Source organism: Vulpes vulpes, chromosome 4 (genome assembly GCF_048418805.1).
Source record: "Vulpes vulpes isolate BD-2025 chromosome 4, VulVul3, whole genome shotgun sequence".
NCBI lineage: Eukaryota > Metazoa > Chordata > Mammalia > Carnivora > Canidae > Vulpes > Vulpes vulpes.
This window is the reverse complement of record NC_132783.1, coordinates 82397011-82424069: the sequence shown is the minus strand read 5'-3', so window position 1 is coordinate 82424069 and position 27059 is coordinate 82397011. Positions and strand designations below refer to the sequence as shown.

Genomic DNA, 27059 nt, shown 5'->3' with positions numbered 1-27059 from the left:
TGTGGCACAGACCCCTCTGGGTGGCAGGCAAGGGGAGACAGAAAGAGTGTCTGTGGCCAAATTCCCTTTTAGACACCTGAGCCTGCCTGGCTTTGTAACTGGAGAGATTTGCGTCCTCCCCCCTCCCATCTTCCCTGGGGAGACCCCGGGGCCCTCTTTTCTGGCTCTCCACCCTTGGAGCGACAGCGGGGACATTTCTCGGGCTTTGGATTTCTTGGTTTGCAACTCCCCGAATGCTAGGCTGGGCTGGGTTCTGCTGCGGCTGGCGGGCGTTTGGCGCTCTCATCTAGCGCTTCCCTTTGAAATCTACCCCCCTCCTTTTTTTTTTTTTTTTTTAAACCAGGTATGATGATGTCAAACGTGATGCTGATGCTACAGTTACAGACACGGCCCCTGCTGGCGCAGCCTCTCTGATTCTCTCTCGGTCTCCGCGGCCAGCGCTGGGCTTTTGCAGACAAGTGCATCTCCTAACCAGGTCACATTTCAGCCGCGACCCACACTCTCCGTCGGTCCCCGGAGTCGGGCCGCAGGAGGAGGGCGGAGGAAGACGGCGGCGGCCGCTTGCCAGCCCCGGGGTGGGAAGAAGGACCCGAAAATACTGCAGAAGTCGAGCCCGGCCCCCTCCGCAGCTCGCCGCTGACCACGATGCGCGCCCCGGGCTGCGGGCGGCTGGTGCTGCCGCTGCTGCTGCTCGCTGCGGCCGCCCTGGCCGAAGGCGACGCCAAAGGGCTCAAGGAGGGCGAGACCCCCGGCAATTTCATGGAGGACGAGCAATGGCTGTCGTCCATCTCGCAGTACAGCGGCAAGATCAAGCACTGGAACCGCTTTCGAGACGTGAGTGTGCAGGGCCGCGAGCGCCGGGCGGCGGGTGCGGGGAGGAGGCTCGGAGCGGAGCCGCGGTGCCCGCCCGAGGGTCCTCAGCGGCCGGCCCGGCGCAGCTCGGCGCCCCTCCCCGAGCCCCCGGCCCGGCACCCCAAGCCCCCCAGCCGCCCCGGGCGAGCCCCGGGCGGGGACTTGCTCCCCGCTGCAGGTCGGGCGCGGAGAGGCAAGGGGGTGCAGGGCGCCAGGGGTGGGGGCCCGGCTGCGGCTGCACCCCACCGGCTCCCCTCCTTTTTTCGGTGGCAGGAAAGGAGCCCCCCCCCCCCCAGGCCTGCCCCCAGCCGGGTGGATGCTGCAGCCTCCACATACGGGGCACTGCAGAAGGGGCAGGTCTGGGTGCGGCCGGCCGCTAGGTAGCATCGCCTTGCGCCAGTGCCCTCTGTCCCCACCTTGGCTTTGGGGGAGGGAGGACGGAAGGGGACAGAGCCCTCGGCTGGGGCTTTGAGTTGGGGCTGGGGGTGGGGGGCGTCCTAGCAATCCTCATTAGGCGACACGGTGAAAGGCGTGTCCATGATTGGGGCCGAGGCCACCTCGGGGAGGCCACCAGAGCCAGGTCTGGGGTCCGCATGCTGGGTGGCGGCGAGCCCACGGGGCTGGCTTTCCAGGACCAACCTTCCTTGGGGGAGCCCGGCCCAGAGAGGGGAGCGCCTCCGATCCGGAGGAAAGACTCTGCAGCCCGGTGGGCTTGGAAAGCAGAGGGGAGAGCCCAGGAGCTGGGTCTGGGGTCCCTAGGGACGCCCGCCCCGGCGCTGCCTTAACCTTGGGCCGGACTTAGCCCGGTGGGGGTTGGGGAGGCGGCTGCGGCCGAGCGGGTTGCTGCAGCACTTTGTTTACGAGCACCTGTAGATCAGAGGGGAAACGGGAGGCTGCGTTCCCAGGAGGGGGAAGTAGGAGTTGGGTGGGGGTGGGGGGGCGGTTAGCAGAGGGCGTGGCTGGAACCCGGCGAAGGGGGGCCGGGTGTGAGGTGGAGGATGGGCCGGATGCGGATGCACCGGAGGAGAAGAGCGCTGGTCCTGGCCGCCTAGTGCTCTGGCACCTAGAAGCTTCTAACACGACCCCAGTGCTTGCCTTTGACTGGACACATTCCCTCATCAGACCCACCTGGTACAGCACTGGCCACACCATGACCTTCCTCATCTTCTCTTAAATTGTATGCATCCAGAAGTTCCTTAGAAATGTGTTTAAAACACACATGCTTCATGTGATCTCCAGCCAAATGATGGGAAAAGGCAGAGATAGGAATCTTTTTGTTAGTGTGAGACAAGTGACAGTTTCTCTTCAAAGTCTAACCAGTAGGTTGGAATTGGTCAGAAAGAATTGCATGCGGCCAGGTGCCTGGGCCCTATACTAGGCAGTTTGCCCCACCCTCGACCCGGCCAGTGGAGGGAGGCAGGAGCCCCAGCAAGGCCTTTTCCGAGGCTCCTGCAGGCCCAGCACAGATTAGCTGCAGTCTCCCGCCGCTGCCTGGGAAACAGCCCGGCCACAGCAGCGAGGGGGCGGCAGCAGGCTGGTCCATCCTGAATCCATGTGTCACCGGTCCAGGCCTCCCTCTGACTAGCTGGCTGTTTGATCTTCCAAAGTAAGACTGGTGAAGGTCAGAAGGAAAAGAAATGCTTAGCAGAACGGTAAACGTTGGAAAACAAAGATGCCTCCCCATCTCCCTTCATCCACCTGCTTCCAATAGCCAACCCTGTAGGTGAGGATACATGACTGACTGCTTGACCCCCTAGCACAAGGCTGCCCACCTGTCTCCCTGCATTGGTGCCAATCATTTCCTCCTTCCTCCCATGCAATCCTCCCCTTCCTTCCATCAGAAGAAAGGCACCAGAGTTGAAGTTCTGCAGGACCTGACTCCACAGGATTCAGGAAAAGCTTTAGGACATGTATTAATTTGGGTGGCCTCGGGCTTTTATAGGGCAGATGCCCTCCAAAACCCCATTTAGGGTGGCCTTGGCTATAGAAAGACAAGATCAAGGTGAGAAGGAGGCCAAGAGGGTCTGGCTCTGGGGAATCCATTGGCAGCTTCTGCAGAAGGGCAGGAGGCTGCTAGCTCAGAGCCACTGCATTGCACAACTCTTAGAGGTGCCACAATGTGATGGCGCCCCCTGGAGTTGTGCAGTACTGGCCCTGCCCACAGGGACTCTGCCAGGACCACAGACACTTCTCATCCCTCCTCTGTTAGCAGAGGCCCCACTTCCTACTCTAAAGCCTGAAGGCCCTCTAGTTGGGCACAGTAGCATAGGGCTTTATATACATTTCATCAGGCTAGCTTTCTTGAAAAGATGCTCCTTGGATCCTCAAAGGATCCAAAGGAGAGATGGAAGTTCTTTTGAACCTCTAAGGCATTGCCAGGTTGAACCAGAGCCTTGTTCATAACCACAAAATGGTGCAGGCCCCCGGTTTGCCTGAGCAGAAGGGAGGCAAGCGAGAGGAGTGTAGTGTAGTGTAGTGTTCTTGGGGCATAGGATGGAGGAGTGAGTACTGCAGGTGAGGGACATGTCTCATGAGATGGTGCTGACTGCCCCGAGGCGGGGGAGGATTGAGGGAGTCAGGTGGAAGAGGTCAGGAAGACGAGGAAGAGGAAGAAAGCATGGGCCAGTGCTCCAACATGGAATTGGTCTGAGCTGGTTGGGGAGGGGAGTTCAGTTTAGCATTCTTTCTCTGAGCGCTAGGATTACAGGGAGGCAGGATTTACCAGCAGAGTAATCCTCCCCTCCAGTGGGTGCAGGGCTCTCACATCCTGTGCTTGGGTAGATTTCCTCTACTGCCCAGTGTCTTGCTGCCAGGGAGGAGAGAATCTCATGCCAGAGGGGTGGGGCGGGTTGTGATCTAGCTGTGCCCTACCCTGGGCAGGCCTGGGCTTTTCAGAGGCCTGCTCCCCAAGTGTTCTTATCTCCGGATTCACTCCCTGCAGAACTGGGCAGGGGTGCGGGGTGGGGGGGGGGCGCGATCTTACTGCAGGTCTTCAGAACAGAGCATCCAGCGCTTCATAGACAGAGATGGACCCGAGAGAGGAGACAGGCCCATTACACAGCATTCTTCCGGGCAGGTTCCAAGAGCCCGACTAGCAGCACGGAATGTTTTTTCTTCTTGGCTTTTCCCTACTTTGTACTCCACTTCCATTAAACTTTAATGATATTTACGGGTGTCTAGCACAGTGCTTGGCCCCCAGGAGGCACACAGTTAATGTTTGTTGAATCACCGATTGTAGTGAGTGCTTGCATCTGCCTGTCCCTGCAGTAAACACTTGATGAGCATTGCCTCTTGTGCTCCTCGACAACCTGGGAGCTATTTACCATTTCTTCGCGATCCAGGCATTCTATGGTTGAAAAAATGAAGGTGCAGAGAAGTTAAGTAATGTACCCCAGGGTTGAATAGCTTACTTAGTAAGTGCCAGGCCTGGGATTTGAATCCAGGTCATCAGATTCAGCTCTGCTTCTCAGGGCCCTCTAGGCCTAACCTTTAGTGACAAATGGGAAGGAAGAGTCGGCCCCGAAGAACACTCTACCCTAGCTTGTGCCCTGTGAGCCTCAAGGTTGCCCTGGGCTGGTGGGCCAGAGCCCTCCGTGTCTTTGGCAGCCTGCTCCCCACTGCTTTACCTAGCCACACCCCAAAGGCAGCTCTGTACCCAGGAGAGTGCAGTGTGCTGGGAGAGCTCCGGCCCGGGAGTTGGAAGGCCTGGGTGCAGGTTCGGGCTCTGCCACTGGCTGGCCACGTGATGCCAGGCACGTCACATTACCTCTCCGAGCGTCAGTTCAGGCTAGGACACTAAAACAAACAGGTCAATGTGGAGGCATTTTGTCACAGGGCTGGAGGGACTCCCCAGCCCCAAGCTCCGCAGACAACTACCAGATGGACCATCATCTCTGGGGCTAGCCCGCACCGTGCCTCAGTTTCCAGGAGAAGGACATTGATGTCTGTTCGCTCATTCAGTGCAGATCTGAGCACCTCCTGTGCACCAGGGGCCTCACCTTGGTCACGGGCGCTGGCCCAGCGAAGTAGAGCCTGCGGGCTACTCATGATTCTCACATTTTTATGATTGCCAAGTAAGCCAGTAACAAGTTTTAGCCACCAAGGGGCTCCCTCATCACCACCCCTCCCGTCTCCCCATTCCACACACCTAAACCAATGCTAGTGTGGGAATGAGATGCACAGATGTTTGTGAATAAGTGTGGGTGTGTGAGAAGAACCCCAAACTGGGTCAGAATGGATTCCATAATTGGGGTTTGGGGATGGGAGGGTGAGTCCTTTACTGGCCTCCTCTTCTCCATTCTGATTTTGAATCCTCTCCCAACTGGAGGGGTTGGCGTCTCCTAGAATCGTGTCAGCATGGTGAGGGACACTTGAACACCCGGCAGGGCTCCAAGCCTTGGGAAGAGAGGGGAAGAAGAGCACTCTGCCTGGAGAGGCTGTCGTATGGTCCTCTCACCTTCGAGGCAGGCTGAAGAGGGGAGAAGATCACCACCACCCCCGCTCATTCTCCAGGAGGTCAGAGGCTGTCTGGAAGACTGGAAGAGCCCTAACCTACCCCATGCCCCAAGGGCCGTGGGTGAACACTCAGCCTGTCTTCCTCATGAGAGGACAGAAATAGCTGTGTGACCTTGTGAGAGCCACTTCACATTTCTGGCCCTTGATTTTCCTATTGGTTTAATAGGCTGGCTAAACAGAAGCATCTACAGAGCCCTTATCCTTCCATGGCTCCGGGGAGATGGCACTAGAGCCGGTCAACAGCCCCTTCACCCGCAGACAGACCACCCACCCCACAAGCTGGGGTCCTTCCACAAGCTGGGCAGCACCGTCTTTGGGTTTCAGGAAGGGATTATCTTTTTGCTCCCAAGGAAGTATCTGTGACCAAATCAGGGTCGGGTATGCATGAGCCAGAGTCCGAGAAAGCTGAGAAATGGGGCCTAATGGCATCTTGGGGCAAACACCAGGAAATAGTCATCCTACCCTGTATAGGTTTCCCTGCAGGTGTAACATAGGTCTTCTTTGGGCTGTGAACAGGGAAACTAAGTGCCTAGGCCTGGGCGTGGATACACCCCCGGAGCTCACCTGGGTGGGCACACCTAGGCCCAGCTGCGGGAGGTAAGGTGATGTGGTTCTTGAAATGGGACAGCCTCTTAGCTCCTTCCTCAGGGTTCCTGCTGTATTTATTCGCCATAAAGTCATTTGGCACACGTTGGTGCTGCCTCGTGGCCTCACTTACGCTACGGGCTTGTATCTAAAGAGTGCTCCGACTGGTATTTTTAATGTGTGTTTATCGCATTCCTCCCATGGTTATGCCCCTGAGGACAGGACCTTGGCGATAGACTACTCTGTACCTTACCACCCTGTCTGCAGAGCATTACTCAGGGTATGTGTGTGCACACAGTAGGGACTCAGTATAAATGCACACATTATGGAATGTTCCAGAAAGGATCTCAACTAACTCGTCCTGTGATCTGGGGAGATCTCTTTCTCTCTCTGGACCCTGAAAGGTTGAGACAAACTAGAACCCTGGCACCCTGACTCTCCAATGATTCATTTGTAGGATAAGGAAGTGAATGACATCTTGAAGGAAAACTGTCTCCTCCCTGTCCTTCAGCCCCTGGGCCTGTGGGCCTGGGCCTGACTGTAGCCAGCTTCCCCTCCCAGCCTCTCACCCATCCTCAGCATGCCTAAAGAGCAATCCATCCACCTATCAGACCTGGGAATGGGTAAGCACAGGACTCCACAAGTGAGGACAGGTTCCCCGAGGCAGGGCATCCTGCCCCTGTGCTCTCTTTCCTGACATCAGAGAGGAGGTCAAGACTTCACTCAGTTGGAAGGACAAGCCAGGCCTGGCCAGTGTCTTACATCTGCCTGGATGCAAACCTCTGACCTTTCCCCTGTCTCTCGTTCCCTGGCACAGGTTGGAGTCTGAATTTATTAAGGCTCTGTGGCCCTATCCTCAGAGTTCTCAGTTTGGAAGAGCAGAGAGAGCAGAACTGTGCAGCCCCAGCGGCACTAAGACCCAAGCTCCTCTGTTTTCTAGATGGAGATGCAGTCCCACCCGAGGACCCCTCTCCCTTCTCAGCCCAGTCGGTGTTCTTTCCCCATGCTGTGCCTGTGGTTCCACAGAGATCCCTGGGATTTAAATCCTTCCTCCACTCCTGTCCTAGAAAGGAAAACACAGTCTCAAGGCAACTCAGAATTCCAGGCCCCGTCTCCCTTGGATCCCTCCCCTGTTCTTTGCCCTTTATGGACTCTTGGGGCTGCTGCCTAGAACCAGAAACCCAGGGACAGAAGAATGACCAAGATACCCGGAGTAGTGGAGAGGTCGAGCCCGTGGAGTGAGGGCATTGCTGCTTGCATACCTGAGGCCAGGTGGGGCCCCTGGCTTGCTGGGAGTGATAAGCACATTTTTGCCCTTGAAGGAAATTCCTCCAAGGGGAGAGGAGGTGGAGACCGCGAGTCTCCCCCATGCCTGTCTCCCTCTGTTTGTGCAGGCCTGACGCACAGCCTCTGCTACTCCCTCTGAGAGAGGAACAAATATGTAACAAACGACTGCCCCTACTTCCATGTCCTCCACATGCCAGCCACTGCCTCCTTGAGGTGCCTTCTGCATGGGCCTGTGACGGCCAGGTCTGTCCCCCACTCATTCCTTTCTGGGTTCCTCACTCCGGGCTCTGCTGGCTGTTGGCAGGGACGGACGGGACAGGCCCCGGCCCCGGCCCCAAGTGCCCCCACTCCTGGGCCTTCTCCAGGGGACCGGGCTCCATTGGAGGCTCCCTCACCTGAGGAATGAGGCAAAAATACTGCCAGGCACAGGGCCTTCTAGAGGTTGAGAGAAGCCTCGCCCACTTCCATTTTTAGAGGTTCTTCTTTTTTTTTTTTTTTTAAGATTTTTATTTATTTATTCATGAGAGAGAGAGAGAGAGGCAGAGACACAGGCGGAGGGAGAAGCAGGCTCCATGCAGGGAGCCCGACCTGGGACTTGATCCCTGGTCTCCAGGATCACACCCTGGGCTGAAGGCAGCGCTAAACCGCGGAGCCACCGCGGGCTGCCCAAGGTTCTCAATCTATTAAAAAAAAAAAAAAAAGAAGAAGAAATGCCATAACAAGGTTAGAAAAGTTGTGCCTTATTTAAAGTCTCATGATGGACATCTTCTGGTCCTGGCAGTGTGCCTCTGCCTCATTTGGTGACAATGTCAAAAGCCTATATTTGAGGCCCCTGATGGCTGTGAGAACCCAAAGTGCCTCTGGCCCACCCGCTCCCCTAGGCTCCCACTGTGTGTGCTAGAGAACCCAGGCTTCAGGGGTCCTGTTTTGTGGCTTTTGAAAGTCTAGAGCCTCACAGTTTCTTAAGCCCTCTGAGACGTTGCACAGTCCCTCGGCAGCTCAGGGAGGAAGGCAAGGAAGTCATCCCGTTTCATGGACAAGGGAGGTGGGGTTCGGCAAGGGCCATATCGGAGACTACAGGCTTGCTGGCAGTCAGAGGCAAGGCCAAACGGGGGCCCAGTGCCCTGCTTCCATGTTGGGGGTCTGTCTCCCCATCACACTGTGATGATGCAAAGAGGCAGGCGGAGATCTGCCCAGGTGCTTTTTAGTCCAATAAATCTGGGCCTGCGGGGGGGGGGGTGGGGGGTGGGGGGGTGGAGCTGCTCTTCTTTTCCTGCGTTCACTGCAGATCCCGTCCTCCTCAGCAGATGGAGAGGCCAGGAGAGATTGGGTTAATTCAAGCTGTGAAGTGAGCGGGTGATTTGGGTGCTAATTAAAATGACAGGAAGTAAACAGCACTTGGAAACACCCAGCATGTGCCCCCTAAGCCCAGCTAGGCCTGCGCACTTACCGCCATCTCTCCCCCAGCTTGGCACAGTGGGCCCTGTCTCCATGGCAACCGAGCTGAGCCGTGGAGATCAAAGCAGGAGATGGGTTAGCTCCAAACCAGCCGAACCAGGGGCTTATGAAGGGGTTTCTGGGAAATGCCTGGAGAAGGCCATGTCCAGGTGTCTTCCCCCACCGTTGCCAGCCCCTCTGCTGCCTATAGGGCTCCCTGCCTAGGGGTTGGAGCAGAGCTGGTGTGGTGGGAGGAACCACCCATGAGCTGGGATTGGACCTCTGGGTCCAGCTCCTGGCCTAGGACTTTCCTCATCTGCTAAAGTTATTGGATTTATGGAGCAGTACGGAGTCCTGGTTAGGGACACAGATTCTGGAATCAGGGTTCTGGGGATGTCAGTATTCTCCTGCTGTGCAATTGATATGTGATCTTGTATAAGTCACTTCTCCAAGCCTCAATTTTATCATCTGAGAAATGGAGATAATAATAGCAATTTTCTCTTAGGGTTGTTGTAAAGCATACCTGAGGGGCACCTGGGGAGGTTCAGTTGGTTAAGCATCTGCCTTCGGCTCAGGTCATGATCTTGGGGTCGTGGGATCCAGCCCTGCAACAGGCTCCCTGCTTAGCGGGGAGCCCACTTCTCCCTCTGCCTCTGCCTCTCCCCTGCTGCTCATGCCCTCTCTCTCTCAAATGAATAGATAAAATCTTGGGAGAAAAAAAAAAAAAGAGTACCTGAGCCAATAAGTATAAAGTGCTTAGCACAATGCCTGCCACATAGTAATTGCTGAAAAGATGTTAGCTGTTATTAGCAGTATTTTTACTATGTGCTAGGTGCTGGGCATAGATGGACGCATTTTATATGGTGTCTGCCGTCAAGGAACAGGCCATCTAAATAGGGCAGATGCGACGGCATTGCTTGGTTGTAACTGGGACAGTAATAAACCACCCACTACAGTCGGCCTGAGGGGAAACCAGGTATGGGCCTGCGTTAGGGAAGATGATACCCAAGCCAGGTTTTGAAAATGAGTAGAAGTCCTGGATGCAGGACTTGAATAGAAGCTGGATGCAGGCACACATCCCACTGAGGAAGGAGGCCGTGCCAAGGTCTGAGCATGCTGAAGCCTCTGCTGGCAGGGGCTGGCATAACCAGGAACAGATCAGGAAAAGATAGACTGTCTTCTGGAGGTAACAGGGAACCAGTTAGGGTTGTTGTTGTTGTTGCTGTTGTTGTTGTTATTGTTGTTTTTTAAGATTTTATTTATTTATTCATGAGAGATACAGAAAGAGAGAGGCAGAGGGAGAAGCAGGCTCCATGCAGGGAGCCCGATAGGACTCGATCCCGGGACCCCAGAATCACGCCCTGGGCTGAAAGCAGGTGCTCAACCACTGAGCCACCCAGGTGTCCCACCACTGAGGGTTTTTAAAATAGATATTTAGTATAGTTTTTTCCCCTCATTAGAAAGTAAGACATGTTCACTGGGGTGCCTGGTTGGCTCAGTCAGTAGAGCATGTGACTCTTGATCTTGAGGTTGTGAGTTCAAGCTTCCTGTTGGGCCTAGAGCTCACTTTAAAAATTAAAAAAAAAAAAAAGTAGAACATGTTCACATTGTAGAAAATTTGGAAACTTGGAAAAAGGCAGAAAGCCATCAAGATTCTCTGTATTCCTATCCCCCAGAGCAAATCACCGTTAACATTTTGCTACATATCCTTTTTACCTACTAACCTTTAAGATGTTTTTTCAAAATGAGAACGAGGTATATTCAGTGAAGGGTTTTCGGGAGGGATTGTTTCTGGAAGCATCCCTGCAGCTGTGGTGGAGTGGAGGACAAATGACAGGGAGACCCAGTCGACTGAGGCTGGGGTTGGCAAGGTGGGAGGGGGACGCGGTGCGGGGGGTGGTTGGAGAGAGCTGGGTGGGGTGTGGTGGACGGGATGTGGAGATGCTAAGGACAGCCTTCGCCTTGCTCCTGTAATCTTGGAGAGGGTGCTGTGATGAGCGTTCCGGGGCAGAAGGCCGGGAGCTCTAGTTCCAGTGAGTCAGCACACTGAGCATCTGCTTTGTGTGAGAGGGAGGGAGGAGCTGCTCTTTTTCCTCCCCGAGGCCCCACGTTAGAGGTGACGATGCCAGAGGAGATGAGGAGAGTGTTGGACCTAATGCAGAGCTTGCAGGACTCTACCCCTGACGGTGGCTCAGCACCCGTGGGAGCTGGACCAGCTCTACCGCCCATAAGGCTCCACGGGGCTTGGGTGGTCCTGGGGCAACGGACAGTTCAAAACGCTCTGCAGGTGATTCTAATGTGGGGTCATTGCTGACATCCACGTGGCACAGAGGAGGCCTGTCAAGGCCGAGGATGCAGTGAGCCAAGCTTAGGGCCCTCTCTGGGTGCAAAGCCCTCCCCCCTTCTCCAGCACCCCCTTCTCAGTGCCAGATGGTTCCTCCCCGAGTGAGAGAGGCCTCGCCTGCCCTTGCCGGGTCATCCATAGAGTCCTGGCTCGGCTCTTCATCTGTCTTCTGACCCTTGGCCGGTTGCTCTGCCACCCTGGGCCTCAGCTTCTTCCATTTCTATGGGGTTGATCCTGCGGGTCCTGCCTGCTTCACAGCAGGACCGCTATGCTGAGCACCGCTGGGCACAGGGACGGTCACGCCTGCTGAAACCACTCGGGTAAAACAGGCGAGCTCTTCCATTGTCCAGAAATGTGGATCTCAGCCTAGGACCCACCCTCCCCCTGGCCTGGCCCTTGCTCCAGAGCCCTGGACATGGGCTCTTCCGAGTCCTTGTTTCTCGGGGGAGGACGTGATCGATCGGCAGCAGAGCCAGGACAGAACCAGGCCCCCTGTTTCCTGAGAAGACCCTCATGCCTTTATGGGACCATTTGTCACAACTGCTAATAAGCCCACTTGGGTGCCATAAATAGACACCATTGCATCGAAAGGCATCATTCACACTTGCCAAGACACCTCCTTTTCAGCTTATAGATGGTGCTAGCCCACACCTGACATCAGAGGCCCCTAAATGTGTCCTTGGGCTCTGTCTGCCCCCACGCTGCCCATAAGACCTTGTCCCTCTTCCCCGAGGGATGCCTCAGGGCTGTTCTCCTCACTCCCCACTGGTCTCTGCTCTCCCGAGGGTGGGAAACAGGGAACTCTGTCTTTTCTGCTTGCAGGGGCTCCTCCTGGGGCCTCTCCCTGCCCGTATCCTGCTCCTCCACCCCGGAGTCCTTGGTCTCTTCTCCTACTCTAACAGCTTTTATTAGTTGAGCACTTTCTAGACCGCAGGCACCCCGTGGACACAATCTTTAATCTCTGGCAAGTTCCAGGAGCTAGGTCCTGAGCTCCTAAAGGTCAAAGTGCTCACCCAAGGTGTGCTGGTTAGGGGGTGGGGGCACTGCGTGACCCTGGGGCCCTCTCTTTCCCTCAGCCCCCTCCCTGGCTGGCTGTTCCCTCTCTCCTGGGAGCCAGGGCCTTTGGACGTACTGGGGAGGGTTGGGGGCCGGCCTGGGCCTAGTGAAGTGAAGGAGAGGGAGAAAGTGAGGAAGCGGACAGAAACACCCCCGAGAGCAAGCCAGGAAGAGCAGAGCCCGTGCCCTGAGCCCTCCTAGGGAGAGGGCTGCGCCCCCCGCCCTTCCCAGCCTTGCCTCACCCTCCCTCTCTTTGCGAGGAGCCAAGAAGGCCAAGCTGAGGTGGTGGGGGGAGGGTTTGACGCCCAAGTGTGAAAAGTGGGGGCTGCTCACAGAAGTGGGCTTTGTTAACCTCATTTCTGGATAGAAACCATCTGGCCTTCGGTGAGCTGCCTCGAGGTGTCCTTGTTTCCTGTGCACACTGAGTGTGTACTGTTCCTCGCACGTGTGTGCGCATATGTGCACGTGCTCCCAGATGGGATCGGCACACCTGCACATAGACACGCTTTAGGATATGTGCCCATGGGTGTGCTTGTGTGCGCCCGGGGCCCTCGTGAGTGCACACGTGTGTGCAGAAGCACATGCCCAAGGACACGCTCGGCCACTGCGTGCTCTACCTGGTCTGACGCCCACTGCCTTCTTGCCCAGGAGGCCGTGATGATAAAAGCCTTTATCCCTGCCTGTTCCTCTGATGCCTGTCAATTCCCAGGAGAGATGTCAGCGGGCCCGGAGCCCCTGGGCTTTCAAAACACCGATGGGTGCCCTCCTTTGTGCTTGTTGCAGCCCCCGTGTGGGTGCTGTCTTCTCCAGACCCCTCCCACCCCCACCCACAGTGTGGCCTCTGCCTCCCATTCCTGCACAGCTCTGATGCTTGGGTGGGAGGGACTCAGGATGAAGGGTGCAGCTGCGTGTGACCCCCAGCTCCCGAGCCCCGTGCAGAGGAGGCTGGCAGCTGGCTGCTTGCACTGCCGGATTCCAGCCCTGAGGAGCCGTCTCCCTGCCTGCCTGATGGAGCTTCCAGCAGGAGCGTCCCGGGAGCTGGCCGCTGCTTGCTGCAGCTGTCTCTGCCCCATGAGGACCGTGGGGAAACCAGAGGGAGCAGGGGATTTAGTGCCAGGGAGCTAGGTGGGTGTGAGCTGCTCTGCCTCTGGCCTCAGTGGACTCGTGGGCCCAGGGGAGGCCCTCGTGGCTGGAGCAGGGCAGGGAGCTGTCTCTAGGTGCCTGAGGTCTTGGAGATGGTGTGCTGTGGCCAAAAGAGAGATCTGAGCTGGGGTGTCAGGAGACCCCAGTTCTGAGACACCGGGATCTGGGGTGGGTCATGTCCTGTCTGGGCTTTGGCCCCTCCTGCACACACAGGGGGCCGGACCAGATGGCCTCAGAGGGCTTTTTCAAGATCCTATAAATCTGAGGATTTGCAGCTGGACTGTGGTGAGGAAACCAGGGACATCAGAAGGGACTGTGGCTCCCCTTTCTCTCAGTGGTGATCTGAACCCTACAAGAGAGTCAGACCCTGAGTGAGAAACAGTTCCTGTGCAGTGGAAGAGAGGCCCTCCTTCTCGCCCCACTCGCATGGTGGCAGGTGACAGGTGGTAGGGGAGGGGACTGACACGGGAGGGTCCCTGGCAGAGGGAGGGAGGGAGTGGTATTTCAGGGACACCTGAGGCACAGGCCTGAGGATCACTGTACCTGGGCCGTCTGCGTCCCCTCCACGGCTGTCCTAATGGTCGGGCCAGGGCAATGGAGAGATGGGGCCTCACCCTCTCAAAGCCATGGGCTTCACTCTAGTGCTCTGAAAGCCAGCCCTGGGGGGCCCACAATGCTCCCTGTAGTGAAGACATAGGAATACTGGCCTCCAATGGAAGGCCATAGAGCTTAGAGGACCAGAGCCATCAGAGACCACTGCCCAGTGCCCATGGTCACATGATGAGGCCTGTGGAGCACTGGGACCACGTGATCTGAGAGTGGGCAACACACTAAAGTCCCTATCTCTCCTTCTCTCCTCTCCTTCCATTCCCTGTGGCCTGCTGCTGCTGTTTCCTGATCCCCAGGAGGTGGAGGTAAGTACTGCTGGGGGCCCCACTGTGCATGGTCCCTATGCAGCCCCACACCCCACCCTCCTCTCTTCTCCCTCTGCACCCTCTCCCCGATCTCTTTCCCACAGCTCCCAGCATGATGAGGGGGTCAGGAATGTACGGGAGATGCTGGAAGGGATTCTGGATAAGGGTTTAGGGAGATACAGTTCTGGGGGAGGCAGCTGGCAGGGCCCAGGTGGCCAGGGGTCGTCTGGGCAGTCACGGAGGTGATAGCAACTAGCATGTGGGGGCTGTGGTCCAGCCTTCTTCCCTCTTGGCTGTGGAGTTGAGCCTTGGCTCAAGGGTGGCCCTTCCCTTCTTCCCTACCTCTCTGTCCTTCCTTAGGATGACTACATCAAGAGCTGGGAGGACAATCAGCAAGGAGATGAAGGTAATGTCATGCCCCTCCCGGATAAGGGAATATGACTGACACCCGTGAGACTTGAGACCCAACCATGGCCTTGGAGGCTCTGTGGGAGCCAGGCTCCAATGGAAGTGGGGGTTTGGAGCTCTGGGCTACTGGAGAAAGGAGCTTCTCAGCCTAGAAGTGGGGCTGGGGGTTCCTGGGCTCTCTGGCACTGGTTTCCAGGTGACCTGTGTCCTGGTCCTGTGTCCCTGCAGCCCTGGACACCACCAAGGACCCCTGCCAGAAGGTTAAGTGCAGCCGTCACAAGGTGTGCATCGCCCAGGGCTACCAGAGGGCCATGTGCATCAGCCGCAAGAAGCTAGAGCACAGGTGAGGGGCTTAGGGTGTTGGGGGGCTTGGGGGCATGCTTAAATAGCAAGGACTTGCTTGAGTGTCTCCTATGTGGCAGTTATCTATTGCTGCAAAACGACTGACCCTAAAACTTTGTGCTTAAGACAAGTGTATTATCTCACACAGTTTCTGAGGGCCAGGAATCTAGAAGTGGTTCTGTTGGATGATTCTGTCTCAGGGTCTGTCATGAGGTTACAGTCAAGATGCTGGCCAGGGCTGCATCATCCGAAGGCTGGACTGGGGCTGGACGATCCACCTCTGAGCTCACTCATGGGGCTGTTGCTTCTACTCACATAGACCTCTGTCCATAGGGATGCTTGAGTGTCCTCACAACACGGCATCTGGCTTCCCCTAAGCGAGGCATCCAGAGGAGAGAGAGAACAAGGAGGAAGCCTCAAGGTCACTTACAATCTAGTCTCGGAAGTCTACATTGTCATTTCTGCCACTTCTCTTTGTTAGAAGCAAGTCTCTAGGGGAAGAGAATTACGCTTCATCTTTTGAATGGAGGAGTGTCAAAGAATCTGTAGACATCTTTAAGACTACCACGCTATATGAGATCATTCACCAAGCAGTGTGGGACTCAGGGAAAGGCATCTCTCCTCTCTGGGACTCGGGGTCCATATCCATAAGACAAATAGGTTGGCCCAGATAGTTTGAGATTCTTTCCAGCTCTGACATGCAACGACTTAATGAAATATTTAAGGTCATAGCTTCTGGGGCTTGTAGAGCAGGGAAAGGTGTTAGCTCCAGCCCAAGGACAAAACCTGCCAGGATCCAAGACCCCTGGAGAAGGTCCTGTTTCCCTCCTTTCTCTCTAGGAATCCATGTTTCTCCGTGAACTCTTACATTTTGTAAATGTTGGTGAATAACTCAAAGACAAAAACCTTTGGTTGCTTAGGGCGTCTGGGTGGCTCAGTGGTTGAGCATCTGCCTTTGGCTCAGGACATGATCCTAAGGTCCTGGGATCGAGTCCCACATCGGGCTCCCTGCAGGGAGCCTGCTTCTCCCTCTGCCTATGTCTCTGCCTCTCTCTTTTTGTTTCTTAAGAATAAATAAATAAAATCTTTTAAAACAAAACAAAAAAACCTTTGGTGGCCAAGTAAAATGAATTTCTGGGCCAGATGTGGCCTGCAGGCCATCAGTTTGCAACCTCTGATTTGGTGTGACCCCTTATGCAAGGTGCAACTCCTTTTCGAATCTTGCACTCAGACCTGGAGTTGCTGAAGGCCCCCCTGGACTCAGTAACCACAGGGAAGGGGAAGCCGAGGGTCTGTACCCTGGTGGGCAGGGGCAGGGAGGAGACTGCGTGTGCTCTAGATCACCAGGGCCAGCTTCTTGTTGGAACCTTCATTTTCTGTGTCCCTCATTCATTTTCACCTCTACCCCTGTGCCCTCCCTATCCCTATCCTCCCATAGGATCAAGCAGCCCACCCTGAAGCTCCCTGGAAACAAAGACACCATCTGCAAGCCCTGCCACATGGCCCCACTCGCCTCAGTCTGTGGCTCTGACGGCCACACTTATAGCTCAGTGGTGAGGAGCCCTGGGCCCAGGTGGGGAGGGTGGGATGGGGGGCTGGGTTTATATCTGAAGCCATAGAGAGCAGAGAGGACAACCAGAGCCTCCTGTGGGGCTCCCAGTGCTGACACAGGGCCAGAAATGCTTGGTCAGTGCTTGAAGTGTGGTCAACCATAAAAGGGACACCTGAGCCCCGGGGTGGCAGGGTGGTGGTGGGGAGCTCCCTGAGAGTCGGAAGCAGACCCTGCCCCGCCGCCCCCCCCCCCGCCCAGCCTGAGGCAGGTGCAGGTAGGCAGTGGGGCTTGGAAGACGCAGCTGGGCAGGTAACTGCGAGTCAGAGTAAGTGAGGCAGGTCCTCAAGTACCCAGGGCTCTGGAAGGAAAGAGCCGTGTCACCCAGTTGTCAGGGAGCTGGCTGACTGATGGAGCTTTCCGCAGGCAGATTTCCACCCAGAGAGGAGGGTGTTTGCCAGCAAGCACCAGGCGTTCTGGGGCAGAAGAAGATAATCCTCCGGGAGACAACTATGTGGGAGGGAATGGTGGTTGGGGGGAGCGAATCCCTACCTTACAGGATTTTTCTGAAGGTTAAATGAGACATTCGCAAAAGCATTTTATAAACTCTAAAGTACCATAGAAAGGCAGGTGCTCATTTAGCAAATGATTGCTAGCAAATGCTTCTGCTGGCAACCAGGAGTGGGGAGTGGCTTGGCTTGGGGAGGGCGCTATGGGCTACAGTTGTTGGGTTCTGGGGCTTAGGAACCCAACCTTAGGGTTTTGGGGTGAGATGCAGGTTTCTGAGCCCCATGCTGTGGGGGAGGGGAGAGAATCAGCCAGAGGCTGGCCCTGCAGAGGCAGGAGGGAGAGGAGGAGGCGAGGCTGTCCCACAGGTCCCCCAGCAGGCAGGAAGCTGCCCTTCCAGGTCAGGGAGCCGTCTGCGCCAAGGGGGGCGTCATCAGCCCCGTGGCCCTGGGCATCTTCCCAGCCCCGTGGCCGTGGGCATCCCTCTGAGTTCTCTGCTGACCCTCACGGAGCTGTCAGCAACCAGCGGAGATCATATAAGACCCTACGACGGCTTCTTGTTAGCCATCATCCCGCGGGGGTGAACCACACAGGACCGGGGCAAGCACTTGAAGGGCAGGGAGTGGGTGAGACCCTCTGCAGGGCTGGTGCTGGCGTCAGCAAACAGCTGGGGCTCTTAGTAAAGGCTGGAGAATTGGCAGATGTTAGCATTGAGGCGGCAGCTGTCGCCCAGAGCCCGTCGGAGGTAACCTCCATGGGAAGACCCCTGAGGAGGGGCCGGCAGCCAGTTACCCAGGGCCTGAGGGACTGTGGTAAGAGGGAAGATAGGCCGGAGGGCAAGGAGGAAGGGGCCAATGGGGGGGAGGCGGTTAGAGGGGTGGAGGATGTGGGGACATTAGAGTCCTGGGAAAGATAAGTGTGCAGAGACATTAAGCTAGTGTAGACTGGGGTTCCTGGGAGCCTTTGAATCCCTGGGAACCCCTTTCTGGGCCTGCTGCCCCTGCAACACTGTGTACCTTTGCCCCCCACACTCCCATGAGGGACCAGGAGGGCTGACCCTCCAGGCTGTTTGCAGGTGCTGTCCCTCCCGTCAGATTGGCTGCTTGGTAGGCTCCGAGTGCCCCCAGCTACAAGTAGCCATGGTGAGCACCCGCCCCAATCACATAACCCGACCTTTCTTCTGTGCAGTGTAAGCTGGAGCAGCAGGCGTGCCTGAGCAGCAAGCAGCTGACGGTGAGATGTGAGGGCCCCTGCCCCTGCCCCACAGAGCAGGCCTCCCTCTCCACCACCGATGGCAAACCAGGTACTGAGTGGGGCTGGGGAGGCCTCACCGCCAGCATCTCCTGGGCCGCCTCCTTCAGGGCTCTGGGATGCTAGGAGCAGGATGGGAGAAATGGGAAGAACAGGGACAGGCCTGAAGACCCATGGGGCTGGGGGGCTTGGGCCTCAAGTTTCGGGAGCGTGTGCTGTGTGGTTTCAGGGCTGGGGACTGAGCAGGGAGGAAGATGGGAGAGGACGGGAAGGGGGAAGGGGTCTTTGGTTTCTCCCCTTCCCTCCTGAACGCCGCCCAGGTTCGGGCCTGGAGGGCAGCACCCCAAGCTGAGACCATGCTGTGCCTTACCCTGCCTTTCCCTGTACGCCTTTCTCCCCATTTTGCTGACTCTAGAGACCTGCACAGGTCAAGACCTGGCTGACCTGGGGGACCGGCTGCGAGACTGGTTCCAGCTCCTTCACGAGAATGCCAAGCAGAATGGCTCGGCCGGCAGTGGGGCCAACCTGGCCAGTGGTACAGAAGCTGCTTGCTCTGCCTGGGAGGAGGGAGGGTGGTGGGGAGATGGGTGTGCACGGGGCCAGCCTGCCTGGGGCGCCCTCCTTCAGACCCTGAGCTTCCAGAAGGACCTAGCCCCGGAACAAGGGGAAGGTGGCTTCAACCAGACAGGAGGCAGTTGGTTAGCTAACAGGAAGAACTTCTCAAAGTGGGTGGAAGGAGCTTAAACCCTAAAATGGATAGCCAAGAGAAGGCAAGAAATTCTCTTTCCTGAAGGGCCTTCCAGACAGGCTTTTGAATAGCTTGGGTGCAGCCCTATGTAGAGGCAGAAGGACTGACCTTTGGCCACGCTTGAGTTTCTCACTCCCTCGGTTACATTCCAAGCTGCCCTGACCCTGACCCCGGCCAGATGGAGAGGTGGAAGGATGCGTGGACAGATGGATGGGGTGGTTTACCTTGAGCGTGCCTGAACCTGGCCTTCTCCCCAGGGCTGGACAAGAGCCTGGGGGCCAGCTGCAAGGACTCCATTGGCTGGATGTTCTCCAAACTGGACACCAGCACCGACCTCTTCCTGGACCAGACAGAGCTGGCTGCCATCAACCTGGACAAGTATGAGGTCTGCATCCGCCCCTTCTTCAATTCCTGCGACACCTACAAGGACGGCCGCGTCTCCACCGCTGAGTGGTGCTTCTGCTTCTGGAGGGAGAGTGAGTGTGGCCCCTGGCTGGCCCCGCCCCCTACACCCCCACTGCCCAGCTCACTTGCTCCCTGCCCTCTCCAGCTCCACACCTCCTGGAGCCCAGGAAAACCAGCACTTTAGCTCCATTCCTTGCTAAGCTCCTCGGTGATCCAGATTTTGTGGGTCCTGAAGCATATGCACTTTGGGGAAAGTAAAAATGGAAAATTTCTAGAGCCCCTTGGGGTCTTGGAGAGGGTTGCTGGGTCCTAAAGCTGAAGCTATATTCGCTTTTCAGTGATGCCACTTCTGGGCATGTCTCACATTATTTGCCCCAAAACTGTGATTGTCAGCCTTAGAGATAGGGCATCATTTACTAGCTTTCTATATCCTGAAGCAGAGCTGGGCATGTGCTTCGAGATCATCCAGGCCAGGCGGCAGTCATCATCAGTGGGGAAACTGAGGTCCCTGGGGGTCAGCTGACTGTCCGGCCCGGGAGGTAGGGGAGGCCCTGGTGCTCTGCTTCCACTGTTCTTCCTGTTTCCCGCCTCGCTCTCTCCTGTGGTGGAGGCAGTACGGCGTCCATGGTCTGAGGCCAAGCCTTCCACTAGGGCTCCACCGCAGGCTGGTTTGGGACCCTGGGCAAGGCACCAAATCTTTTTGAGCTCAGTTTCTTCATCCAATTTGGGAGATAATGCCTGCCTGGGAGGCTGTTGTGAGGGTGACCAGAGAAAATCTGGATGCAGAGCCCCATCTAGACCACAAATCCATCCTCTAGGGTGTGGTGTCTCCATCACTTTTAGGGCCCCCACCTGCTCCGCCTCCTGGTGCTTTCACCTTCCAGGCCTTTGAAGTTCATTCTGTTGATTCTGTACAGCAGCTTCCTCTGGCAGGAGGCTGGGGACTGATCTCATTTTACAGTCAGCCAGGGCCACTGGCTGGGAAGGGCTGGGGACTTCTCAAGGTGACAGGCAAGTTAGATTTGGCTGCAGTTACATTTGGGCTTCTTTTTTTTTTTTTTTTTCCTTTTTTTTTAAAGTAGGCTCCAGGGGATCCCTGGGTGGCTCAGCGGTTTAGCGCCTGCCTTCGGCCCAGGGTGTGATCTTGGAGTTCTGGGATCGAGTCCCGCCTCGGGCTCCCTGCATGGAGCCTGCTTCTCCCTCTGCCTGTGTCTCTGCCTCTCTCTCTCTCTCTCTATGTCTATCATGAATAAATAAATTTAAAAAAAAATAAAAATAAAGTAGGCTCCATGCCCAGTGTGGAGCGTGACACAGGGCTTGAACTCATGACCTTGAGATCAAGACCTGAGCCGAGATCAAGAGTTGGACGCCTAACCCACCGAGCCACCTGGGCACCCCTATTTGAGCTTCTGTCTAACTTTCTTACTTCTGGTCCTACGTTTCTCCTTGGGCCTCTCTCCTGGGGAATCCGTGCACTCCACCTCCTCTTCTGGATCCTGTGTCCTCATCCCAAGACTTCCCAACATCCTCAGGGAGCCTTGGGCTTCTTGGGGCACCTCAGCCTATGGCACAGCCATGGAATGGCCTCCCCCAGTCAGAGTTTGTTTTGTTTTGTTTTAATCTTGCAGAGCTCCTATGTCAGTTTTTGGGAACTTGGAGGGCTCTGTGCATCTCACTACCACCGTGGGGCTTCCTCAAATCAAACCCTGGGTATTTTCATCTTGCAGAGCCTCCTGCCTGGGCTTCTAAGCCTTGGGGGCCACTCTGTGAGTCCTGCCAGCACCATGGGATGGCCCCCATCAGAGGCTGCTTCTCTCCCCACAGAGCCTCCCTGCCTGGCTGAGCTGGAGCGCATCCAGATCCAGGAGGCCTCCAAGAAGAAGCCAGGTGAGGGGGCTGGATGGGGCTCAGAGGAGGTGGGAGGTGGGGGCAGGGGTGCTCCAGGGTCCCCTTGAGGCCCAGAGACTCCAGGCTCCGGGCATTATGGAAGACGCTGAGTCCAGAGCAGGCCCTGCCTAGGAAGACAGGAAGCAAACTTCCTTCCTCTGCTTACCCTCGTGGTGGGACAGACAATCCCAACCAGCCCTTCAATAAGTGTGTGCTAAGCACTAATTCTGTGCTCATCCATTCTGGGCCTGGAGAATGGGATAGCAGAAGGTTCCTAGAATCTTCCATTCAATTCATTTAAGCAGGGGTATGTGAAACTCAGGTGAGCCCCCCCTCCACGGCAGATGTTCGTGTCTGCCTCAGAGACTCGAGTGCCAGCCCCAGAGAGGACAGTAGACCTGGCCCAGGTCAGAACTGATGGGCAAGACGGTTGGTCCCTGGACTCAGAAAGCACGCAGGCTGCTTGGGAAAACACAACACACGGGTTGACATGCCAAAAAGACAGCTACCAACTGTGGCTTGCGTATGTACGGTGCTGAGGGAGAGCACAGTGGGTAGAGGTTAGCCTGGGCGTCTGCAAAGGCCCCTAGGGGAGCTGGTGTTCAAAGGAAGACCTGAAAGAGGAGAACAAGCCAGCCAAGGGCAGGACAAAGCTCAAGGTTCTTGAGAAACAGAGAAAAAGGGCCCATGTGGCTGGATCATGGTGGCTGAGGGGAGAGACGTCCAAGAGGCAGATGCCATAGGGCCTTGTAGCTCCTTGAGTGCAGCTGGTATTTAACTGGTACATGGGATCAAATGCTGGAACCACCCTACAGAGCCTGTTGACTGAGAGCCCAGTGGCCTTTGGGGATGGGCATTAGTGCTACTTCCTCTAGGAAGCCACACTCGTCCCTCCCAGAAGCAGTCCTCTCCGGCCTGTGTCCCCTGAGCGTGCTCACTGGGCCTTGGGGCACCCATCCCATAGTGTCTGGAATTGTCATTTCTGTGTGTGTCTCACCCACCTCCCCGGGGGGGCAGCGTCCCTGTTGGGTCAGTGCTCTCAGGAGCAGCCTGTTGGGTGGACAGAGGAGCCGCGGTTCCAGGGCCTGAGGGAAAGTGAGTAAGCCTGAGGCTGAGAGGACAGGCCTGGGCACTGTTGACAGAGGACAGCCAGGCCAGAGGAGCAGCTGCAGGAGCTGGGGTGTGGAGTGCTCTGACATCAGGGAGGCAGGCTTATCTTTGGCTCCAATCAGTCCAGCCAGGAGAAGGGCCAGCATCCAGCCCTGGGTTTGTTGGGAGGCTGCTACCTGGGCTGGCTGGGCTCTGGTGGGGGCTGGGCGCATGCTCATGTGTGCCCCAGGCTCCAGGGCCACCTCTCCGAAGAGCTCACACCTCAAGGCGTCTGCTCTGACCCTGCTGGGGCCTGTTGTGTTCAGGAATCTTCATCCCGAGCTGTGATGAGGACGGCTACTACCGGAAGCTGCAGTGTGACCAGAGCAGCGGTGACTGCTGGTGTGTGGACCAGCTGGGCCTGGAGCTGACAGGCACCCGCACACACGGCAGCCCCGACTGCGGTAAGGGTGGCAGCATGGGTCCCCCCCACTCCACACCTGCAGCTGGGAGGGCTCATGGGGCGCAGAGCTGCTCTGTGCCACAGGACTCCAGGGAGGTGGCTAGCCAGGCCCTAACCTGCCCCTCGGCTTGTTCCCCTCACAGATGACATCGTGGGCTTCTCAGGGGACTTTGGGAGTGGTGTCGGCTGGGAGGACGAGGAGGAGAAGGAGACGGAGGAAGCAGGCGAGGAGGCTGAAGAGGAAGAAGGCGAGGCGGGCGAGTCCGACGATGGAGGCTACATCTGGTAGATGGCTCTCGGGGGGGCCACGGCAGGCCAGGGTGCCGGTGGCTGGGGGAGACAGGCCAGCAAAGACCTGGACAGAAGCAGGCAGCTTCCGCATGGATCCGGAATATACAGTTGGAAGGACCCTGGCTCCAGTGGGGAGGACTGGATGCGTGAGTGTGCATGGCACGTGTGCGACGTGTATGGCCAGGACGTGTGAATGTGTGTGAGTGTGGCATGCGCTGTCAAGTGTGTCCTTGGTCCACACTGCTCCAAAACCTCCTTGTTGTTTTCTTTCCATGTATTGTTGGTTTTAAAGCACACGCATTCACAGCACACATACACACACCACAAGGTCAAAACTGATGAAATGAGCTGCCCCCTGCCATGTCCCCAAGCCTCATCCACCCCTGTCCCGACCCCCTTGGGTTGCCCTGAATGGGGTCTCGTCTCGATTGCCATCCTTGGCTCCCCCAGCCCTGCCTCCTCCTGCCCGCGCCTGCCCTCTCCCACCTTGCTCCGTAGGTGTCCCCACTGCAGAGGGGAGGGAAGGCAGGGAGCTGTCTGCTGGCTGGGGTCCTCCTGGAGCTGGGGTCCTCCTGGAGCTGGGTCAGTTTGGCTGGGACATGCCCACCAGTCTCTGATGACATGGGGATGATGACACCTGCTACAGTGAGCCCATTCCCTTTGCTGGATTCCCCAGCACTAGAGAAACTGCTCTCCTAACCCAGACCCACGTGAGCAAGGGTGGCTAAAGCTGGGGCAGGGGAAGGCCTTGCTGCCAAGCTGCTGGGGTGGAGCAGAGTCAGGAGGAAGGAAGGGTCTGCCTTTGCAGACCTGGCGGAAGCTCTGAGTGCCAGGCCCTTCAACAGCCTGGCCCCTTCCTGTGGGCCTCAGGGTGGCGGAGGGTGAGGGGGGCACTGGTCTGGGCCATTCCCTTGGAGGCAGTGGGCCGTAGTTATGCAGGTGGGTTCTGCTGGGCCTTTCAGGGCTGCTGCACTGCCCTTGGTCCCCTGGGCCGCTCTGGGCACCTCAGGATGGGGCAGCAGGTGAAGAGGCTGGGTTTCAGCCAGGGGTACGTGTGTGTGTGTGTGTGTGTGTGTGTGTGTGTGTGTGCACCCACCATCTAGACCAATGGGAAGGTTGTCTCTGAGACGCAGGGAAGGAGAAGCTGGGAAAAGCTCCACTTCCATGAGCTTTCCCCATCTCTCCTCAAGAGGATGGCACCAGGACCACTTCCTTCCCCTCCCTTCCCAGCACCTGGGGTGCCCCTCTGACCTCTCGGAGGGTCCCCTGAGGCTGCTCTGGTGGCTTCTCCAGGCTCCAAAGTGTTCGGAAGTGTGAAGTGTTCAGGAGTGGTGAAGTCACAGGGGCTGGGACCGGGGCAACCAGAATCTGAGGCCATACCTCCCTGTTCCTCTGCAAATCTCCTTGCCAGGCAAGAGCCAGGTTGGATGAGACGGTGCCCCATGTTTTGTTTTTGTTTTGTTTTCTGTCCCCTTCTCTCCTCCTTCCCAAGCAAATTCCTTAACACCCTTGGTGAAGAATTTCTAACCTGGACCTGGGCCTCTGCTGCCCTTCTGTGCATGGTGAGCGCAGTGTGTGTGTGAGTGAGCGTGAGTGGGTGTGAGCAGCTGTATGCGTGTGACCGGGTGTGAGAGCCTGGGGGGGGGTCACCCCCGGGGGGCCAGGATGTGGGGAGGGGTGCCCATGTGCTGGGCGGGCCGCTGCCGTGGGGGCCCCGGGCCGAGGCTCCCTGGACAGGGCTCCAGCCCGGCCCTCCCCGGCTTCTATTGGACCTTCTGGAGGAACCCCAGCCAGTCTCCCCTTGTACTGCGCCCCGGAGTCAACATCTTCCCAGTCCTGTCCTGGGGAAAATAGCAAAACCGCAGTTAGCCCCACGAGCCGCTTCGCATTCGGCAGCCCAGCAGCACAGGTCTAAGTGTCACGCTGTCCTAGACCCCCACGTCCGCTCCCCCCAGCCCTCCCTCCCTCCCGCCACCCCCTGGCCTGGGCTCAGTTCCAGGAACCACCCTCTGCTCTAAGCCGCTGCCCCCCCCTCTCTGGGAGCTACTTGAACCTTCCTGCTCTCGCTAGGATTCGAGTTTGTCCATCTCGTCCCTCTGCCCCAGTGAGGCTTCTGGAACTGTCACTGGGAGCATCTGTTGAGGAGGCTGGGGCATTGCAGAGTGGGAAGGGGGCGCAGAGGAAGGGGCACCCCTCTCTCACTGTCACCCTCCCCTCCTGGGGGCACATGCTCTCCCTGTGTCTCTGGGTCTTCTGGTTGTGCACGTTTCTTATGACCTTGTAAATATGTTGTAGAAAGAAAGCAAAAGGCGCTGAACTAGACCCCGGTGGGACTCGGGGGTCCAGCCTTGCCCTGTCTCTGAAGCCCCCGCACTGCTTTTCACCCCACTCTCTGACACTGAGGGTCCCCCCTCCCCAAGAGCTAGACATAGCACCTTGTTCCCAGTGGGCTGACAGCCTCCAAGTGACTTCTTGTCGGACAAGCTGCAGGTCTTTCGAGAGCAAGGTGGCAGGGTGGGCCTTCCCTGGCTCCTGGGATTCCCGCCCTGACCACCTGCCACCCAGCTGCTCCCATGTCCCCCTGCTCTGACATCCCTGCTCCCCTGGTTTAGGCGGGCAGGGGGAGGAGGGCTCTGTTGAAAAGAGCTCCCCCCAAAGGGAAGAGCAGTTTCTCGCCTGGCCCCGGAGCTGTCCTTGGCCGCCCCTGGCCTCCTCACCCAGGGGCGCCGGGAGAGATGGGTACGTGTCTAAGATGGGGTGGTTGGAGTCGGGGAGAACAAATGTGCCTTGAGAGACCACTCAGAGGGTTCAGGGTGATGGGGAAGGAGGCGCGGCATCCGAGCTCAGGAAGGAGGAAGACGAAGGCGAAGTGGACAGGGTACCACGCGACATCACGACGGCCCCCCGTTGTCCCACTGGTGCTGTGACCACTCGTGGTCGGTGGTCACACTTCCTGCCCCACGCCAGCCCACCTGGTGTTAGTGGCCACCCCTGCGCCTTTCATGAGCTCTGTCTGCTTCCAACTTCACCTCTGAGTGGGTGGGGTCCCTTGGGACCCGCATGGGACTCCTCCATTTCACCAAAGCCTCACACCTCAGCCCTTGGGGAGGATGAATGGCTAATGGCACCATCGTGAGGCTGTGGGCTGGCGGGGGTCAAAGGGAAGAGACACTGGGGGTACAGAAGGAGACTCGAGACGTCCCGAGGAAGTCGCAAGCAGAGCAAACTGCTTTATAGCCTGAAGCCTACTTAAAATTGTGTGATGTGCAATAACTGAGCTTAGAGTTAAGAGTTGTGTTCAAGTGCTTGGATTTCCGTCTGTATATTTAAGTGCTGAAATCGTATCTTTCAGTAATTTTAGATGTCTTTAAAAAAATCGAAAAACAAAGTGTTAGACCGTGTATGTGCATTGATGGGCACTCAAGCGTCCCGTGAGTCACCCCACCCTCTCTCTTTCCCCTGTGCCCCCAGGCCCTTGCCCCCAGCCCCCCCTCCACTTGGGGACCCCGCCTCGTGTTGTCTTTATCTGCCTATTACTCAGCCTAAGGAAACAAGTACACGCCACACATGCATAAAGGAAATCAAATGTTATTTTTAAGAAAACAGAAAATAAAAACTTTATAAACACCACCCACTGGTGATGTTCTGATTACTCTTCCTCTGGGAGTCATTTTTCAAAAAATTCCCAGATGCAGTCCCAGCGGCATATGCATGGTGGGGGGCATGTTCCCCTTATTCTCCTTCCTGGGTAAGACCCCAGAGAGGGTGGGACTGGGGCGGGGGGCTGATCTGAAGGGAGAACCAGGAACAACGTAGAAGGATTCTTGGTATTATTGCAAATCTATGTGCAATCTATATTTGTATATGTGCCAGTAAATACGTCTGTACCGCAGAGGTCAAACCCTATGTCCTGCTTTTCCCATTTAACGTACTATAAACCTTTCCCCACATATTAGAATTATTTGAAGAGGGGATCCCTGGGTGGC

The 27059-nt window shown here is 56.9% G+C and overlaps 1 protein-coding gene across 1 annotated transcript; it reads left to right on the top strand.

Annotated features, from left to right (window-relative positions):
• The first annotated feature begins 330 nt into the window (after positions 1 to 330).
• SPOCK2 (SPARC (osteonectin), cwcv and kazal like domains proteoglycan 2) lies at positions 331 to 26703 on the top strand. The gene is made up of 11 exons (XM_026004134.2): positions 331 to 834; positions 14125 to 14133; positions 14494 to 14539; positions 14770 to 14884; positions 16322 to 16436; positions 18128 to 18242; positions 18606 to 18725; positions 19196 to 19414; positions 21168 to 21230; positions 22646 to 22783; positions 22926 to 26703. The coding sequence occupies exons 1-11, from the start codon at positions 646 to 648 to the stop codon at positions 23069 to 23071; spliced, it is 1275 nt and encodes a 424-aa protein (XP_025859919.1). The 5' UTR covers positions 331 to 645; the 3' UTR covers positions 23072 to 26703.
• Positions 26704 to 27059: the final 356 nt, after the last annotated feature.